Below are 20466 nucleotides of genomic sequence, written 5' to 3' on the forward strand. Positions count from 1 at the left end.
CACTCGGTATCTATAATAAATACACACTCTTTTAGAACACTCGGTATCTATAATAAATACATACTCTTTTAGACCACTTGGTATCTATAATACATGCATACTCTTTTAGACCACTTGGTATCTATAATAAATACACACTCGTTTAGAACACTCGGTATCTATAATAAATACACACTCTTTTAGAACACTCGGTATCTATAATAAATACACACTCTTTTAGAACACTCGGTATCTATAATAAATACATACTCTTTTAGACCACTTGGTATCTATAATAAATACATACTCTTTTAGACTACTTGGTATCTATAATAAATACATACTCTTTTAGAACACTTGGTATCTATAATAAATCCATACTCTTTTAGAACACTCGGTATCTATAATAAATACATACTCTTTTAGACCACTTGGTATCTATAATAAATACATACTCTTTTAGAACACTTGGTATCTATAATAAATACACACTCTTTTAGAACACTTGGTATCTATAATAAATACATACTCTTTTAGAACACTCGGTATCTATAATAAATACATATTCTTTTAGAACACTTGGTATCTATAATAAATATATACTCTGTTAGAACACTTGTTATCTATAATAAATACACACTCTTTTAGAACACTGGGTATCTATAATAAATACATACTCTTTTAGAACACTTGGTATCTAAAATAAATACATACTCTTTTAGATCACTTGGTGTCTAAAATAAATATATGCTCTTTTAGAACACTTGGTGAGTATAATAAATACATACTATTGTAAAACAAATTGTATCTAAAACAAATACATCATCTTGTACAATAATTTATAATTAACACATACTCGTTTAGAACGTTACAATACCTCTGTTGTTGAAGAATTGAAATCACCAAGTAAATGTGGTGAAAATGAAATGTACTGATGTTCAATATCTGATTCTACATCAGTAAATTTCCATTCTACTTTAAATCCTGTTCTACATATTATTGTTGATGGTAGAATGGAAGCGAATGTTGATGATAAAGTTAAATGTTTGGTGACAGTTGGTGGTGTTGTATCTATTATAAATCCATCAGATGTTGATTCAACGATTAAACCTGAAAATGAAGAACCACATTTTGTCACTCTTTATATAAAATACCGCCTTATGATAAATGAAAAAACAATTGGTTTAAACTAAGATTTTTTGTGGCTATTGAAACGAAAATTAAGTACCTGCTTTATTATAAGCTGTGACAGTAATATAGAGCGGTATACCAACAGGTAAATGTTGTAGAAGAGGCAGATTAGATCTGTAGATTATTTCTATAACAGGTAAACTTTCTGGTTTCAATATCTCACTACCACCTTTACTAGTACCAACTCTCCATTCATATTTCTCTATAGAACTTTCACTATCTTTAAACCCATACCATTTACCACCAATATATGTTCTTGTAAAACAAATACAAAAGCAAAATGATGCATAGATAAACAAGTGGTTGTCTAGCAAGAGTAATGCAAGCCTTCACGAATTCAATTTCAATATGAATTGCGAAATTTAGTCAGTCAAATAAATATTATAAGCTGCTTGAAGTCTTCCAAAAGAGATTCCCAGAAGGGATGGCAGAGTTATCAAGAAAGAAAGTATGACCCTCCACAGTGGCCATTTAGTGAAGCTCAAATTCATTAGCGTCGTTGGATTGTTCTAAGAGCTTGGAAGCGTACACGTTAAAAAAAACTAATATAATGATATAAATGGGCAATAAACTTCCATTTTATATTAAATCATAGGAAAACTAACTATATTCCAATATAGACCAACCTTGAAGCTTGGAAGTCAATATCAGCATCGCTAGCTCCATCCATCACGTGACCTCGAATTGGAGGTGTGACGTCAATAATAAAACCATCAGAAGACATTGCTGAACAAAGTTCCGCCATATTACATCCGGTTACCATGGTAAAGTATTTAATACCAGGAATAAATCTGATGTTAGTGAAAGTGAAATCTGAAATATCAAATTTATTTTTATGATAACATTGTTATATACAGTGTACTATAGATAAACTAATCTTAGTCACCGTTGGAGTTTGTATCGTGTCGCGATTTCCGAGTCTGTTACGTTTGATTTTGCTTGGTTTTGCAATTCAAGCTAAGATTACCCCCCCCTAAGATCAATTACAAACTTACTATGAGAGGTACCAGTTTCTGTTTGTGATAAAATGTCATCACATCCAGGACAAGTTCCAATTTTAACAGAATAATGTTTAATAGACGAATGGGAATCATGGAATCTTTCCCATCTAACAGAAGGTGGTAGAGTATAAGAGATATAATCAATATCCGCTATGTTGTTATCACCAGAAATACCATCCAATACTAATCCTGTTATTGGTGGTGTTGTATCCACTATTAGTGGTCGTGATATTAACATGGTAGACATCCCAACTCCATTTATGGCCTTGAAATAAATTCGTGTTTGGGATTAATTATTGGTTCTCCTTATACTTACATTCTCTTTTATACTTACATTCTCTTTTATAAACAATTAGAAACGACGAAATATGAAGTGAAATAATTTTGGTTAAGCCAACCTTTCAACCGTTTTCATATGATAGATACTATTTTTGTGAAATTACTGGATTAGAAAATAGTAAATTGTATACCTGTACACTAATATAATAAGTAAAACCATCCTGAAATTTAACATCTAATGAAGATTCATAACAATCTTCAACTGTTTCTCGTGTTTTTAATATGTCTGTTTGACCTGGTCTACTACCTACGGACCATTTATATAATTTAATACCACTTTCACTATCTCTAAAACTTCCCGTCCAACTACAAATATATCATACAATAGTTGTACATCGTGCCATTTTACTTTCTCTATCTGCTATTATGAGACGATTTTCACTTAATTTGTAAGTGGTATATACTTTCCCTTCATTACCTCCATTCATAAATAAATTTCATATTATCAATTTTAATAATTTACCAAGCTGATATTGTATCTAAAGATGTGAGATATGGTGAAGGTGTCTGTATTCTGTTTAGAAGTATTTCCGGAGCTGTATAATCAATAATTATTCCATCACTGACTACTGTTTTATTTCTATTGACAAAATCAACAGCTACAATAAAACAACATTTATAAATATTATAACGATGAAAAATAACACCACATTGAATTGGATATCATAAGAGATAATAATGAACAGAAATATTATTGCTCAATCAAATTAACCACTTATTTAAACAATAATATTTGTATTATATTATACATTTTTTATGCATGTTTTGTTCATACTATAAAACTCTGACACGTCAACATCTCCATTGGTATAAAAACCCTATTGGTACTTTATGGGTTCATACCTTGGACTGTAGCGAAGTATTGGTGACCATTTTGTAGGGTTAAGTTATGAAAAACCTGGTGATTTATAAGACCAACAGTAATAGGTGAAAATGCATCAGACCTAGAACTTGAAGAGCCTACAACAGAAAAGATTAATAAAATACCAGGACTGATAAATGTATTTTGAGCTATAAAGTATATGATAAATGCTGTTCGTTCAGATTAATCTCATTGTTTTTGAATATGAAAAATTGAGAAAGGGTTTTTTAGTGCTGTCTACCTATTTGTATAGTATAATGTGAAATTCCACTAGGATGTACAGCTCCTCCTTCTTCTTCGACATCAATAAATGAATCCCAGAATACAACCAGAGTATTAATAGACACCTAAATCAAATAAAAATTGGATTTGAACGTCAATATAAGATATTGTTTTCATACAATTAACCAGTATACGTTAGACACACAACCTCGATTCAAGTAAAATTTGGTGAAGATTTTAGTATCAATATAAATTACACACACAAATAAAATCATAGAAATTACCAAATAATTGATAAATGTATATTTATTAGCCAGATAATAATTGATATTATTTCTGGATCGTAAGTTTGGATTTTGGCAGTTAATTAAATTGATAATTTCAAGATTTATTTTAGTCACTAAACAGTTTTATCCTATTCTTTTTGTTTGATGGACGAAAAACATAAATGTGATGTGTGTACAATTCAATCCATAGTAATAATGAATAAAGCAATGAATACTTATGATGAATTTAAACATGCATTGACTGTGTAATACCTGATAGTTAGTATCAGTATCTGTTTGTATCCAGACTCGACCTCCACTAGGGGGAGTTAAATCAACTGTTATACCATCACTACAACTATTAATTTCTTCTAGATCTTCATCCCATTTCTCATGTTGTAGTGTTGTAGAATCAGCATGAAGACAAACATGATATCTTCTACCATGTTTTAATAGTTGTGGTGGTTTTATATTAATATATTCTTGTACTAAAATGATGATTGATAGTCAAATAATTGAATTTTGGACCAAGGATTTATCATAAGAACAATTTCCAAACTACTAGATGGCTACTCCAGTTTATTTGAAAGTTGCACCAGAACAGTAAGTGAGACTCTTGTAAATCCAAAATCTTCCAATTCTATAAAGCTTGACAAAAAATTGTACCTGAATGTCCACATATGACAATAGCAGGATGAGAACAAGGATCTGGTATAATGATATCAGGATTACTGTATAAAGTTGACGTGGGTTGTAATGGACCCTCTAATAATCCCCACGTGTAGTTTCTATGCCTCAATGTCGGCCATATAGCAGATATTATATCATTATAGGGAGTATAGTCTACATCCGGCTCGTTCCACCTGACATTTTGATCTAGTTTGATTCCATTTCTATTCACTGGAAGTAGAGTTACCTTTATTATGATAATGGAATTGTTATAACATTGATATCACATTATAGTGACTGTATGTATACTGTACGTAAGTATGAAGTATGGTGCAGGAAGTTGGAATTACCATCTGTTACATGGTTCGGTATTGGTACATATAATTTAAGGAAGTTAAGTAACAACCTTTCAGATGGTCAATCTATAATTGAAGTTGCTAGTGATAATACAATGCCAAATGTGTGTGTTAGTTGCTGCTTCGATTGAGCATAATGATGATGATAATTTTTACCTTGTCGAACAGCATCTAGAACTATAGCTGGTCGTATCAGTATTGGATCTACAGCTGAGCAGTAATGAATCTGTTTGGAGATCAAGGTTGATAACCCTGCCCTATTAAATAGTCGTAGAGTCAATCTTCTACATTTATTTGAGTTTATTTTACCATCTAGCATTATTTTCAACTGAATCTAGAAATAGAATCTCAAAATAAGTTCATATTTTTCTATATTATTTGAATTTGACTAGAATAATAAGAACACACAAAGGAAGTTATGGTAATGACACAGGAAGTTATGAACATGTCAATGACAAATAATGGTTTATTTCATATATAAGACCTAGTCTGTGTGTAGAAAATAAAACAGTATTATACCTTGTTATCGTTAATAATAATTTTCGCAACATTCTTCCATAATGTATACAGACGACCATTGTGATCATCTGTTATACTCCATTCGAGTCTTTTAATTACTTTATTACAAGATTCAGTGGTTTTTGTAAACTCTAATGCAACATCCAGCTTTAAAGTGCAAAATACAATTATTATTAAAACTAAAGGTAAAATAGTTCAGGCTGAATATATAGTTCATCCCCCGTTACCCATCAAGTGATAAATTAAATCCTTCCCAATTGGCATTGTTTATTAGCGATACACAATAGAATAAAAACTCGACAAGACGTGCTTTTTATGACAAGGGGCTTCTTTTTATGGCCTAATGCAAAAATAACTATAAAAATAAATGAAAACCTTCTGATCTGTGGTCATCAATATATTCATTTTTGGTTTGTCGGGTTTTCCTAGGATTGTAACACCTTCGGAATAAACAGGTTTAGAACAAACGTTGTCAATACAAAATTGTATTCGACTTCTATAGGATTCACAAACTTCTAAACGGTATGGTAGTGTCAGCATTTTATCTCTTGTGTACAATGTCTTTTCGTATTCATTTAGCCATATATCTTGAAAATATTTAAAAAAAAAATTTGAACACTCATTTGTTATCAAATCATATCTGAAAATTAACCATCTGACATCAAGTTTTCATCTATCATGAATTTGTATCAATAACCAATATGCCAATATGGCAATAAAAAAAGTATCGGTCAAAATATATTGATCTTACCAGTATTTTGGTGTTGTTTTTGTAAAGACCATTTAATATGGGGATATATATTATAATATTTATTAGAAATATTCCACTTTATACTGTAACTAGAACTAGATGGTTGATAACCAGGTTCTCCACAATAGATGATCTAAAATACACAGAATTATGAACTGGCTACTAGTAGTTTATATTCAAATAACTTGTTATAATTTTGTGCTGGAGGAGGCTTTTTAATATTTTACTTCTGGTGGAGAAACGTTTAAAAGCAATGAATAGTAGATATATTAAATTTAAACTTTAAAATCACTTACAGTAGAATTATAGTAATGGTTGGCTTCCAGATCTGAAACATAAAACAACATATCTCACTTTCTCTATCTCACTTTTTTCAAAAAAGAAATATATTAATCCTACGTATTTATTAAACCTAAGGGCCTGGTTGAGTATTGTGGTTTCCAGAATTCATGGTTATGTAGTGTCGTAAAGCATTTCAAAAGTTACAACTTTAAATGAGAAACAAAGCTATGGCGACTTGTTTTAAACAAATATTCAGAACTATTACATTCATTTAAACTTCGAATTGTAATTGTATTCTCGCAATATCAAAAATCACAATGAGAGAAATTGAAACAAAAGGAAACTATGACAAGAACTACCACTTGGCGTTATACAAGCAGCGCCATCTTTTAATTCCACTTCATCACTCAAATCTTCTGATATTTTAACAACTGTTATTCCATCAGATGATGACGTCACACTACCAACACCAGCTACTGTAGCAGTTACTGATACAATATATTTCTAGAAAACAAAGTTTTGCTTTCAACAATTGTCCATAAATTGTATCGCAGTCAGGAATTGTTCTGGTTGAATTTCATGATTTTGACCATTATAATAGTAGCATAGCATAAAAACCTAATTTCATCATGGATTTGCAACACCATAAAATAGATATATATATATATATATATATATATATTCAATGTTTTAAATGAATCATCCCTACCTGATAATGGTGTAACTGGAGGCCAATGAAGGTGTATTCAGTTTGTTGGCTGACATGAACAGATTGTAGAAATTCACTGTCATTCTCCCTCTTTATTCCTACTTTATAATTAATACCTGTAGATATTTCTTCTTCAGATTCAAATCCATACCATCGTACACTAACCATACTAGTAGATAGTTGATAGTCACTGTCTTCAAGTTCCTATAATTATAATATACTAGTTGATAGTTACTATCTTCGAGTTCCTCTTATTATAATACACGTCACATATGAGAGTGCAGAGAACAAGTTTGTAACTTCTGGGTTAAACCAGGTTGGCACCAATACACAACCCTGCTTCACTCTATTGGACATACGTTTAGGCACATCCATACAACACTTTGCGACAACCTGTGTCTTCATGCTTTCATTAGAGGAGAGAAAATGACTTCAATAGAAAGATTCTGTTTATCCAACAGTTTGTAGAAAGTAGAAGTAAATGTGGTGGTCATCTACGAGGTATCTTACCGAAATATTGAAGGAGTCAATTTCACTGTTTAAACCAACATCAATTACAACACCTTTAGATGGTAATAATGATTTATATGTTAAAGATTCTGATGATATTACTGTATGAAGACCAACTGTATTTTCTATTTTAATAGATATATAATATTTATATCCATGATGTAAACTCCAGTCTAATTTCATAATATCAAATACAGTACAGGTGGGTGGTAAGGCTTCAAGACAGGGTACATTGAAGTTTAAATTTGAAAACTTGGTGATTTCTTGACCGCCTTGAGTTGTACCTTAAAAATATTCATTAATTTAACCTACCGGTTTTTCAAATAAAACACATTAATATTTTGAGTTAACAGGAAAAATAAAAAGAAATGTCAATTGTATTGTTTCGCATCGCAGAGGTAAATGCTTATTCAATTTCATTTGCTTGTTATTCATGGACCAGTTGTCGCAAGAACCTAAGCGCAGCTGCACTTTAACGAGTGTTGACAACTGGTGGCAACTTGAATCTGATAGTTGAATATAAGCAGTTTATAAAAAATCTCAGTAGCCGCTAGTTTCTGCGGAATAAATCAAAACACGTATGAAATCTGAACGTAAACTTAATATTTTGTTGTGAAAAAGCAATTCAAGCAGAGATTTGTAAGGATTTAAGAAATAATTTCAGTCAGTATAGAAATCATCAATCGTTTGATAGTTTTTCTATTTTCTAACTGATAATAATTATTATGACATTAAGTTTGGGTTTTGGCAGTTACATTTTGACGTACTTGTTCAGTGTAATGTATCGTAATTAAATAGAAAATATTCTTTATATTAATTTACTTATTTGATTTGTCAATTAGAACAGGTTAAAAGAACACCCATGTATGTGGATGTGGAGAGCCATGTATTTGAGAATTTCTATATTACTTCACTCACCAATAGCTGCTGTATATCTCAGTTGACTGTGACCAGGATCTTTAACTACAGCATTGGACCAATTGGCTATCAACAGATTATTATTTAATACCACATCAATTTTACCACTAAATTTCGGTTTAGAAGTATGAACTATCAGTGGTCCAAGAGTCTGAAAATAAGGCAGTACTGTACACCGGTTTTATAAATACATATATTATTGCATACAATATTGTCGCACAGTATAGGCTATAAATATAGGTGGACAATATATGTTAAATCTGAACAAGGATAAGCGTTATAGCCAACCATAAATGATCATGTGATTGAATAGAATTGCCTTAATAAGGTACTAACCTGAATTGTTTCTAGTCCAGCTTTATTCGTAGCTTTAATCTGAATAAAGAATTCTGTACCATCAGTAAGTTGTGGATGATAACCACGGTACCATGCATGATGATTTGTAGAGTGAAATGGTAATAAGTCAGGTATAGAATCTCTCTCTGATGATAAACCAAACTGATAATCATAAATACCAGATTCTACATCTAAACCAGTCCAGTTTACATATATCTGTGGAGAGATAGTAAAATGTTCGACTTTGTTTCTATCATTTTGAAGTTTTAAAATATTTAAAAGTATGTTAGAAATTAGGAAGGCAATAGTATGTGTGATATTAGATGTCTTGGAAGCCAAGTATAAGTTTGATAGACGAATACTGACTATTTTGCAGAATAAAGAATGAAACACCAAATGAATACTTTATATGTTCCTTGTTTCCAAAGTGAAAACACAAATGATGCTGTTCTATGTGCTATCACTAAAGGACTGTATAATCAGATGACCATCTAACAACTTATAATTACAAAATATATTTACAAGTAGACTTACATGTGAATGTTCTACTAGGTATGATTGTGTTAGATATTGTATAGGTAATGTTTCTTCTTGACATAAATCTCTATCTTGTATTGTTTGATTGGGATATCTTTCTACTGGAAACAACGATATATCTTCTATTGGTCTTCCTTTTTGTCTGAAAATATTAAACACATCAACTGTTCTTGTGGAAAAGCATCATAAACTGTTCAAAGGATTACAGAAGAAGTTTGATTATGATTAGGATTTGCTACGTGGGAAACAAATGTAATTGGCGAAACTTACAGACAATCAGGATCTGGATTCTGTATTTGATGAATCTGTCTTCTATTATTGATATAATATAACTTTCTATCGTTGGATACTAATCCTGCTTCTATTCTTGCTTGATCTATAAATATTTCACTGACGATAGGTCGTGTTGAATCTATAACAACACCATCAGAACATACAGGTTGAGAGGGTTGTAGAGCTGCGTTATAGGCTACCACTGTGATATAATACTGTCCATCTGTAGGTGCTAACCAGGTAGCGTGAGTTACTGATGTTTCATTGATTTCCTTTAATGGAAAATATAATAATGGTACGGATTTGTACGAGTGCAATCACATAATTCAATACCCTTTTTTCTCATCAAATTTCGATTCAATACTGATGTTTAATTTTTTAGTTAGTAAAATGACAATAAAACTAAATGAGATTTGTCTGGACATAAGCAAAATCAATTTTATCATATATTAATTTTTGTCATGGTTTTAAGACCAACTGTTTTAATTTATATAAAATATTTGACAAAATGGTATATTTGAAAAATAAAATCGTACTGGAGTGTTCTGGATTTCAAAATGAAAGTCTTCAGCAGTTAAACATCCAGTAGAAAAACCATAGTGATAATATCTCACACCACTTTCTTTATCAAAAAATCCTTCCCAATGTGCCTGTAAAGTTTTAACTGGTTGGTAATCTACTTCCGGTTCACCATCTCTACCATCATGTACAGCACCAACATGTGGTGGACTTGTATCAATGGTAATCTAAAGAGATAAAAGAAGATTAATGCTAAGATCTCAAACGCTAGACACGTGATAAATATATTCCGGGGCCTGCTTCGTTACATTTATTACGTCCGTGTTAATGACAGCAAAAATGAAGCCTAAGCTTTACATTTTGTGTTGTAATCTGCGTCTAATGTGTTAAGTATATTTCATGAAATAGTAAATTCTACGTACCTTGTATGTGAGTGTTGAATGTAATTTAGCATTGTTCATAACATTAACTTCAATATAATAATCATAATCATGTACACCTTGATCTTTTCCTTGAATTATTCCAGTCCCTTTATCTAATGAAACACCAGGTTTAACTTGAAAATGTTGATGATAACAACCAACAGCAGGTGTACAATAACAATCAGATCCTCGAGAATAATTCTGGTATTTCTCTTCACAATCTGTATGAGTCTAAAATGAAGCATTGACGTTGATTGCTCTTCCCATGACCTTTTAAAGACGCTCTGATGTTTACACCACATAAAATTCGTTACATTTTGTGGAGCTCATGAGAACTACAGTTATACCATACAATTTGTATTGTTTAAAGCGATGCCATTATACCGTACTTAAGTATGAGTACATGTCCGTGTATGGCCTATAGAAAAGTATAGCACGAATAAGTGCTCGATTGGTGAGTTCTGCAAGTTTGGCATTCAAAAATTCGACCGGGAGTAGAATAAAAGGGTTAAGAATGTGCTTTACTGGTGTCGAAAAAGTAGGTGTAGACAGAATAGTGGAATAATACGATTCAATGAAATCTAATCTAGCTGACCTATTTTTAATAACCAACCTGTGCTTCCCCTTGTACTGGTATATGTTGTGAACCATGTAATATAACATCACCAGTAAAATTATCGTAAAGTTTCCACTCCACTGTTTCTAATCCACTGTGAAGATCATAGGCTATCCATTCTATTCTGTTCATAAGAAAAATCAGTATACATGTATTATACGTGAATCTGCGATAATATTTTAGAAATGTGTGTACTTTGTACTATATTGTGTTACTTACTAGACGTACAGGGAAATGCGTAATACACCAAGTCAAGAATTAACGCAGAATTTCGTTCTTAGAGTTACATTCAATAAGCTGTCAAGACGATTCATTGACATCTTCACCGTTTACTTACACGAGTTTATTGAAATCTTGAAGTCCATGGACAGCTATATTTAAATCATCTCCTTTAGTTAACCATAGATCTTTTATAACAGGTGGAGAAGTATCAAAATAAAGCGAGATGATTTCTTCCAGGAAGAAATCTACTATGTCATAAGCTCTGATATAAAATTTTACAGTATCACCATCTTGTAATGTAGGAGAAATTGTTATAGATTGGTTCAGATTACCAGTAGTATTAAAATCAGTATCTGTTTGTTGAATGGTAGAACCTCCTTGGTCATCTACCCCATAATATGTTTCATAGCGTACTATACCTAACAAAAAATCACAATTATACTGATACTGTTTTTTTTAAAAAAAAAGAAAACATATAACCATGAATGACCTCAATACAAATACCAACAACAAGGTTATATAGTATGAACAAATCCCTTACATTCTGTTCTATTCAAAGCAGTGTCCTCATGAGATGAAAATACATACATGACATACACATACAAGAAGTCATGGACTTTCCTTTTGTTAGTTATTTCATATTTGGGACATCTATTAACCTAAAACATTGTCAACTGGTTCCACTGTTGTGCTTCCATTATGGACGTGATATACAAGGTGGTAAAACAAATGACATCAGTCATTCAGTTCATTTTCAGGACAACATGCAACTTACCTAGAACATTGTCCACTGGTTCAACTGTTCTGGTACCATTATTATCATCATATTCACTAGACACGTCGTGATACTGTCCAACCCCAGCTAGATATTTACCATTATGGTGTTTAGTATTAATATACCTTTTTTCCCAGTCAATAGTAACAGGACCATGATTTTGTTGCCAGACATAGTTAGTAGAAGGTAGGGCTGTTGTAGCTAGAAATTGACTGGTATGAGTAGTTGTAATATTGGATGAGTCGTCAAATACCAAAATTCTTCTAGCTGTTTGTGTATTTCCTGCCTTGTCTTTAGCAGTAAATATAATCGCATAGGCGCTTGGTGTAGTAAGATGAAATGTCAAATTGTTCTGGAATGATACACACAAAATCTGTTAAAGGAACAATTGGTATTACAGAATGGTGGCCAACATAACGGATAATAACTTCCACATCATCATTGTTGATGTATTGTTACAATATTCTTACTTGGGGTTGTGTAAGGATCGATTATATTGGTATGATTATATTTTAGCCTACCTAATATCATAGCATCACTTACTGAGGTTGTGTAGTGGTTCTGGACACTTTCACCAATCACAAGAATATCACCTGCTGGTTTTAAACTGAACACTTCAATCTCATAAACACCTATACCCCCATCATCATCCATCCAGCCATCCCATGATAGAGTATTCTCCGTCTTTTATACAAAATAATCATATTCAGAGAATGCGTACCACATTACATAAAACATTTTAAGAAGACGAAATATCTATCAAAACTATCAAACAATGGGAATGAATTCGGGAGACAGTCAAAAGCGTTCGTTACGCTGTACAGTCCCGTGTATTTGGCTTCCAGTTCAAGTAGTGGCACCCATCATACAGCTGAATTGGATAATGACCTCGGAGTCGTTCTTGTTGAGCTTGACGATCATAGATAGCAAGCAGTCAGCAACTTATCTTCTGAGTGTAGAAAATGACACTGATTTTGTGTTTGTTGAACACAATACATCAGTTTTTCTAATTATGATTTTATCAGTTGATACTGTTTTGTCGATGAATAGTTACCTGTTGGGACCCGTCTATATCAGATAACATGGTTTGATTACAATCTAATACAGGTTGACAGTGGTAGGGAGGTACATTATCAAATCGTATTTCATATACATGTTGTAAAGTACTACTTTCAAAATAATGAGTTTCATTACTCTCAGTTTCAAAATTAGTTAACTTGACAAATCCACCAACTACTAACGTGATGTTCACCTCTAACCTAAAGATAAAAATTCATAATGCTCCCGATTATATATTACTACGAAATTCGATGGGACCTCTTGTCCCTAAAAAAGAAATGATTCCAACAATCTTTGTTATACCACTATTCCACCTAGTGATGCCGATGTAAATTGTAGAAATCCAAGAGAATAATGTTGAATTATTCAAAAAGATGTGTGTATGATAAACTGATTTCATGAGTCGATTACTTACATATCTTTGTGTAGAAACTCTTGAGAAAAATTTGTTTCTAAAAGTTTTGCACAAGCAAATACAGCTTGGTTTGGGTCATCTCTGCTGGTTGATGCCGGACAAATATCAGTTTGTGTTTCCGTTACATTAACTTGTTTCCATACCCAAATTGAACATGATGTTGTGTTTGTATCAGTTGTGATATAATCAGTTCCGTTTATTGACAAATCGGTTCCATTTGTTGACACATCAGTTTTGTTCATTAACATATTGGTAGTTTCGTTCAATACAAACTGAGTACCATTCATGCCCATTAACTCACAGTAAGAATCAGTGTCATCAGTAAGATTGAAGGCACTAGCATCAGTTATATTATCATAGTCTATAGCGTTTCCATCAATACTGATATTAACAGGTACCTCAACCCATTTCCATACAGTCCTCACTGAAAACAAAAACGGGATTATATCAGTACCTGTAGACTCTCCTTATCGTTTAGTTTCGATTTCTGTTTCTTTTATTCCATTGCAATTCTCATTGGATGGATTTAGATGAGAATATGACTGTCCTTTTATTAGATGAGCACGCACATCGTTCAGAGCATGGCATAGTGTCAAGACTTGGTGGAAGGTGTAAAAGAAATAAAACTAAATATAATTAAAAACTCACGTTTGGTGAAGGTTATTTGCCCATGGATTATACCAGCTTTAAATTCCATTATAAAAGCATGTCGAGGGTCTGGATTAGGTTTAAGAAATCGAGACTGAAACTGATATTGAATAGAAACGGGATTGAGTAAGTTGGTCCAGGATATCGGCTCAGGTTGTGCAGAGTTGACATCTTCTGGCGTCTGTCTCATTTCACCATTTTCAGCAGTTAATGTCACTTCATTGTACAACATTTCTGGTTTAGCCATAACTGCAAAACACACAATACAAGTGCATGAAGGTATGAAAAAAATAATATTAATGATGCAATCCATGGATACAACTTTGACAAATTAAAAGATATAAAATATTGTTTTAAGCCAACGATGTCACATATTTGTAATTAGAGGATAGAGAGTAGATTCGGATTATGAAAACCACACATAAGTAGTCAGAATGTCTGCTATGCAATTTCACCATTTCAATATTTTAAAAACTCTTTTTTTATGATTTGTTGTCATATCTTGTTGAAGAGTACTACAAAGATGAATCTGAATAAATATCATATCATCTCCCTATGTTAAACAGAGAATCTAAAACAGACTTAACAAATTCAAAAATGTCAATTTGTGGATCACTATAGAAGCATTAACCGTTTGACAACCGAAAAATCGACATACCCATTCTTACTTTACAAAGAAAGATTTGGTACATATAGCTATGCACAATGAAATTGATAAGCTACCACAAATTGCAACGACGTCAAGACGTGTGAACAACTTACTTTTCTCACAGTGATTTCCTGTAAATCCATTAGAACAATTACAATTTGCGTATAGATCATCTTTACAAATACCAGGAAAACATCTTGAGCTATCAGGTCTCCATGAACAGGCTTCTACAATCACCAATAGATCAACAATTATTACAATTATGAGATCATGAGATATTAGTTGTTATAGGTGAAAAGTTTGAGTTTATACGACAAAAACCAAATTACGTACAGTTACTATAAAAGTCGGTGCAAAATTTTCAAAATTTTATCAAAAGTGAGATATTATCAGAAAGGATAGGTCGTGTACATTAAGGATATCAAAAATAATGTCGTGTGTTAAATAGCACTTTAAAGATAAAAATCGCTATTTTCGAATTGGCTCTAGAACCGGAAGTGAATATCGCTTGACAAAAGTAGATATATTTTTGGATAGATCTCGTCTAAGGCAACAACCTTTGTTCTTGTCACAAGGTCACCAAAAGTCAAGGTCACGTGATATGAGCCTTGAAAGTTTTGGTCTATATTGAAAAAAAATCTACCGGAAATAACTAAAAAGTAAAATCGAAATTCAAAAATCAGCCTACACTTTTGTTAGGAATCGATTGCTGATGGTATAGACATTGAAATGATGTAAATCCGAATCCCCGATTCAAAAAATGAAAAAGAAAATTTAGTCACTTCAAAATGGCGGCTGATCTTATACTTCCGGGGCGAATTTTATCGTTTCAAATCTTTTATATAAACAATTCTAACAAGTTGCAAAATTCCGGAAGTTGAAATTTCAACTTTAAGAGCGAATGGCGTTAAAACCGGAAGTGATATAAAAATTTTAAGAACAGAATTTTGTTCGCAATTAAAATGTCTATCTACATGTAAATTTTTAGATCGATTGAAATAAAATTGTAGAAGTTGAAAAAAAAACGCACTGCAAGTAGTCACAAACACAACAAAATTTTGTGGAGTAAATTAAAACACACTAAGACATATTACTAAAGGAATCGGTTAAGGAGAACATGAGTAGCACGTATCACATGACGTTATGGTTGATCTTGGATTATCAGTAGATTGTAATCAAAGAACCTATTCTCTAGTTTCCAAAGCACATTTCTGTTTCACAATAGAAGCTGAAGGTGGACTTACTTGTGCAAAGCCTGTGGTCCATCGATCGTATATAAGCCTGACGTCCAGTCATATTTGCCACAAACCCTTCACATCTATGACAGAGTTGATTAGTTTTAGTTGTACAATATTCCAGATCACAATTATTTATAGCTGAACAGACTGAAATAAATAGTTCGTTTTAGTTGTACAATATTCCAGATCACAATATTGATTTCTGAAACGGCTTTACAAGTTCCATTTTCCTTCGTCAATGTATTCATCCATCGTTGTTTGTTAGAGAAGTGGAATCATGTAAAGGTCTTTTGTCCATCATATACTTTACTGTCGACTATAAGATGATGGTCTTGTGCAACACCTAATGACAGTCTAGTATTAACACATCATTGTAGGTAACACGTAAAGGCTTTGTCACAATTCCAACAAAAAATCATAAAAATTCCCGTTACTTACTGTCACAATGGGTGCCGACAGAAAAGAATCCTGCTTTATCACATTCACATTTATTAGGTTGATTGCAAGTACCACCGCTGTTTGTGTCGATACTTTTATTGGCCAAAACAATATGAGAATCGGGAAAATATCGATCACACGCTCCTGGATCTACCTTTCCTCCGCATATCGCTGCAAAATATTATCAACATGACACAATGAGAAGCACTATAAGCTACATGGATTGTTTAAAGAGGTGCCAAGCTGACTACTCATTTATGCGTAGTATCGGTTGTGCTATATAGTCTGCTCCATTAATAGACAGCAAAGTTGTATTTGTATTTATTGTTTAAAAGACTTAGTGTCAGCAGTGTCTGGGGATGTATTTTCGTATTGTGTGTGGCTACATAAAATGTAATCGCAAAATTATTAAGATATGCATCTGAGATGTACAATAAACCAGGTCAACATTCCCCATTTAAGTACAAATCTACGCTATATCTTTGCAACACATTTGTGTTAACTGTGTATATATTGTGACATAAAATAGGTCTTAAAACTTTATGGCATTATAACACACTTTATATTCATAATTCATTTATTACTACGTTAACAATATTGTACAATTATCTTTGACAGATAAGCCGGTGGCGACTGTAAAAGCCAAAGATATATTAAATTCTAGCACTTCCAAGTCGTAATTTGTGTGACTTTTCATCGCAAATTTCTATTGCATACCATTTGTCCATTGACATTTCCGTCTGAAAAGAAAGTGTATAATGAAAACAACATTACAAAAGCCGCATTAGTTTAATAAGTAACTAGCTGGTCTGGCCGTTACATATATCAGAAACAATCCGACAGATTAAGATAAATAATACAAGGTCCTCGACCAGATTTGAGAGCTGTCAGTTTCCAGGAAGTCGCCAGTCAGTAATAATGTCATTAAAGATCAGGTACTAAAAAACATGACTCAAGATACATTATATTCTGTATATCAAGCTTCGTCCCTTTTTTAAAATTCAATCATTTTGATTTTCTTTGCAATGGAACTTTAGAATGGTGGAGATGATTTTCTCATAGCATGCATCTCCACGATATAATGTTTAAATTATATTTCAATTGAAGAGGAATGTCAAGGAAATAACTTACATTTTCACTTTATTATTTTCTATGATATGACAGGGTGTGTCAAGTTGCATTTGAAATGATAAACGATAAAAACAAATTAAATAGAGACGATAAATTTATTACATATTCATATCAATTTTATAATAAATATTGTAAAGGTGGGCTTTTAATATTTGTATGGTGTACATAACCAGCAATAAGACGCAAATCATACAAAGTCAGGTCTGGTCAAATCACAATATATCAAAATACTTTACGATATAAACTTGTTTGTTTATTCTGCAAGTACATGTAAAACTGGCATGGTACGCAATCATGGTGCACCCCCCTAAACTTAATTGTTCGTATACGATGTAATATGTCCTTAATGTAAGCAAATCTGTGACCTAACTTGCAATACATGCAAGCCATGCAAAGTTGAGTCCGGTTTAATACAAAAAGACATTTAATTACCCTAATGTTTGTTTATTGTTCCATAATGTCATAAAGCAATATAAGCACATTTCTAAACGGTGTGGTATATTGATCCGTTATGATTTAGATTACACACGTATGTCTTCGAGGTTAAACAAACTCGTGTCGCTCATAATACGCAATAATACAAAATACATAAATATTTTTAAATAAGTAATACATATTTCAAGAAAAAAATGACTCATTCATATTATCATATAAATCTTTTTGTTTAAAGTATATTTGATTTTATTCATATAAGAATATCCAACATCTATTCCAATATAAATATAAATCGAATTAAACTTGAACCACTCATAATTACCTTTACCGCATCCAGAACTTGTCCAACCACGACAACAACCTTTCTTATATTTTTCCACAATCCTGCAATTCAGAAATGGAGTTTTTACGTCATGCTTTTCTGTACCTAATTGGGCTAATGAAGACGGGCAACGTCATGCAGTGTGTAATGAGGGACATTTTGCCAGTACAGCGGTATTAACCTACTCTTTTTCGAAATCTAACTGATTTAAGCACACGGGGCATCGGTTTATTGTCACATTCAAACGACTAGATGTAACGTATACTGGCGGACTATACAAGATGTCTCGCGCATTACTTTTGACTGTAAATCCGACTAATAATGATAACATGCAACCGGCGTCAAAGGAAATGTTGCTAGGACAGCTTTACAGAAACCACTGAGGTGAGAATATCAACTATGAAATATACAATCCGTCAATGTATTAAATTGTACCTGTATTTTGTACATTGAAACCATCGTCCCCATGAAGTACCCCAACTGCATTTTTTAGAATATTTCTGGGACTTTGTGTATTTGATGTCACAGTAACTACTTCTACAATAATAAATATAGACGAAAAACAAACAGTATGTTAACCGAGTCAACAAACACGGCTAGATCTACTTCCGCAATAACATAATATACAAAGTATATTACATACAATAAATAACCTTTTATCAATTTGGTTCTCAATAAATCATATGTATATCAATCTTTCTGGATTCGGTTTAAAAGTTAAATTTAATATAAAGTATAAATCGTTTTCGCATGAGGATGTGTGATATTATTTTCGAAACACCTCATGGTACTTCTCTTTGGAGGAGTCCACTACTGTACTACTTTTACTCTGGATTTTACCATGCTTTGGACGAGATTTTGACTGTTTCGATTGTACGGATTTATTGGCAGTATCAATCAGACGATAGCTAAAATTATCAATGAATAACAGGGGCATGAATGACCATCCTTTGAAACATATCGTTCGTGTAACCACTAAAATGACAATTGACTGTAATTCAGTCATTAGTAATATTCCCAACCTCTCAAAATATAACTACCATACTAATAAACTGCTCTATACTGCGATTATGAACTGAAAGATGGACATTCCGTTTCCACAAATTTGCCCCTTTCAAAATGTCGCCCCCTTCCCATTCTGCCCATCATTCCCACTTCGCCTTTTTCCCCAGTTTGCTCCTTTTCATAATTCGCCCCTTTCAGATTTTCCATTGCATTTACAACAGTTAAAGAGTAAGTTGAATACAGAAAGGATTGCAATTAAATTGAAATGTGAAAACTTTAGAAAAGGCGTAGGCAGCCCTAAAACAGTAACATATAATTTCAACTAATTGAAGTGATTGAACACTAATCTTAATTTTCTTTGTGGTTTGAAAGTTTTGCCATTCCACTCAACTCTTATCTAATTTCTAAAACCATAGAACCAAAATAGATTTATATCGGAACAAGCATAATTGTATTATTTAAAAAGGAAGGGGCGAAGTAGAAAGGGACAAATGGGTAAGAGGCGAACTAGGAAAGGGGTGAGTGGGGCGGAATGGGAAAGTTGCAATATGGTGACTAGGGCGAAACGGAGAAAGGACGAAAAGGGGATATTGTAGGTGCAAATTTAGAAGGGGCGAAGTGGGAAGACACCTATAATGTTACTTCTATTTCAGAACAAACAGATGAAAATACAGATGAACGATCTGACGACTCTTTTCATTTAATCGTGTTCTGATGAATTTTGTCATAACTCAATTCATCAAAAGCGAGGTTGAAAATGTTTCGACAATGTTATAAGGAGAGTATCCTACAAAAGACCATGGATAGTGAATGACAGCACGGCGAAAACGAAAATCCTGATTTACATTACAT

The 20466-nt window shown here is 32.5% G+C and overlaps 1 protein-coding gene across 1 annotated transcript in view; it reads right to left on the reverse strand.

The window, feature by feature from the left end:
* Positions 1-20466, reverse strand: part of LOTGIDRAFT_165393 (hypothetical protein) — a gene marked incomplete at both ends in the record, with an annotated part of 28107 nt that overhangs the window by 4526 nt on the left and 3115 nt on the right. The window contains 37 exons of the mRNA XM_009062410.1: positions 509-565; positions 857-1089; positions 1208-1425; positions 1797-1983; positions 2166-2436; positions 2642-2816; positions 2974-3109; positions 3354-3470; positions 3614-3719; positions 4134-4348; positions 4527-4760; positions 5042-5219; positions 5405-5551; positions 5780-5991; positions 6156-6288; positions 6452-6483; positions 6797-6941; positions 7147-7350; positions 7657-7940; positions 8575-8725; positions 8911-9126; positions 9445-9589; positions 9718-9992; positions 10257-10466; positions 10662-10892; positions 11275-11401; positions 11615-11918; positions 12275-12626; positions 12818-12958; positions 13329-13533; positions 13749-14172; positions 14397-14645; positions 15159-15272; positions 16290-16430; positions 16722-16892; positions 18610-18671; positions 19045-19146. Of these exons, the coding sequence (XP_009060658.1) occupies positions 509-565; positions 857-1089; positions 1208-1425; positions 1797-1983; positions 2166-2436; positions 2642-2816; positions 2974-3109; positions 3354-3470; positions 3614-3719; positions 4134-4348; positions 4527-4760; positions 5042-5219; positions 5405-5551; positions 5780-5991; positions 6156-6288; positions 6452-6483; positions 6797-6941; positions 7147-7350; positions 7657-7940; positions 8575-8725; positions 8911-9126; positions 9445-9589; positions 9718-9992; positions 10257-10466; positions 10662-10892; positions 11275-11401; positions 11615-11918; positions 12275-12626; positions 12818-12958; positions 13329-13533; positions 13749-14172; positions 14397-14645; positions 15159-15272; positions 16290-16430; positions 16722-16892; positions 18610-18671; positions 19045-19146 (6904 nt within the window). The remainder of the gene's footprint in view (positions 1-508; positions 566-856; positions 1090-1207; positions 1426-1796; positions 1984-2165; positions 2437-2641; positions 2817-2973; positions 3110-3353; positions 3471-3613; positions 3720-4133; positions 4349-4526; positions 4761-5041; positions 5220-5404; positions 5552-5779; positions 5992-6155; positions 6289-6451; positions 6484-6796; positions 6942-7146; positions 7351-7656; positions 7941-8574; positions 8726-8910; positions 9127-9444; positions 9590-9717; positions 9993-10256; positions 10467-10661; positions 10893-11274; positions 11402-11614; positions 11919-12274; positions 12627-12817; positions 12959-13328; positions 13534-13748; positions 14173-14396; positions 14646-15158; positions 15273-16289; positions 16431-16721; positions 16893-18609; positions 18672-19044; positions 19147-20466) is intronic.

This window comes from Lottia gigantea (assembly GCF_000327385.1).
Source record: "Lottia gigantea unplaced genomic scaffold LOTGIsca_51, whole genome shotgun sequence".
NCBI lineage: Eukaryota > Metazoa > Mollusca > Gastropoda > Lottiidae > Lottia > Lottia gigantea.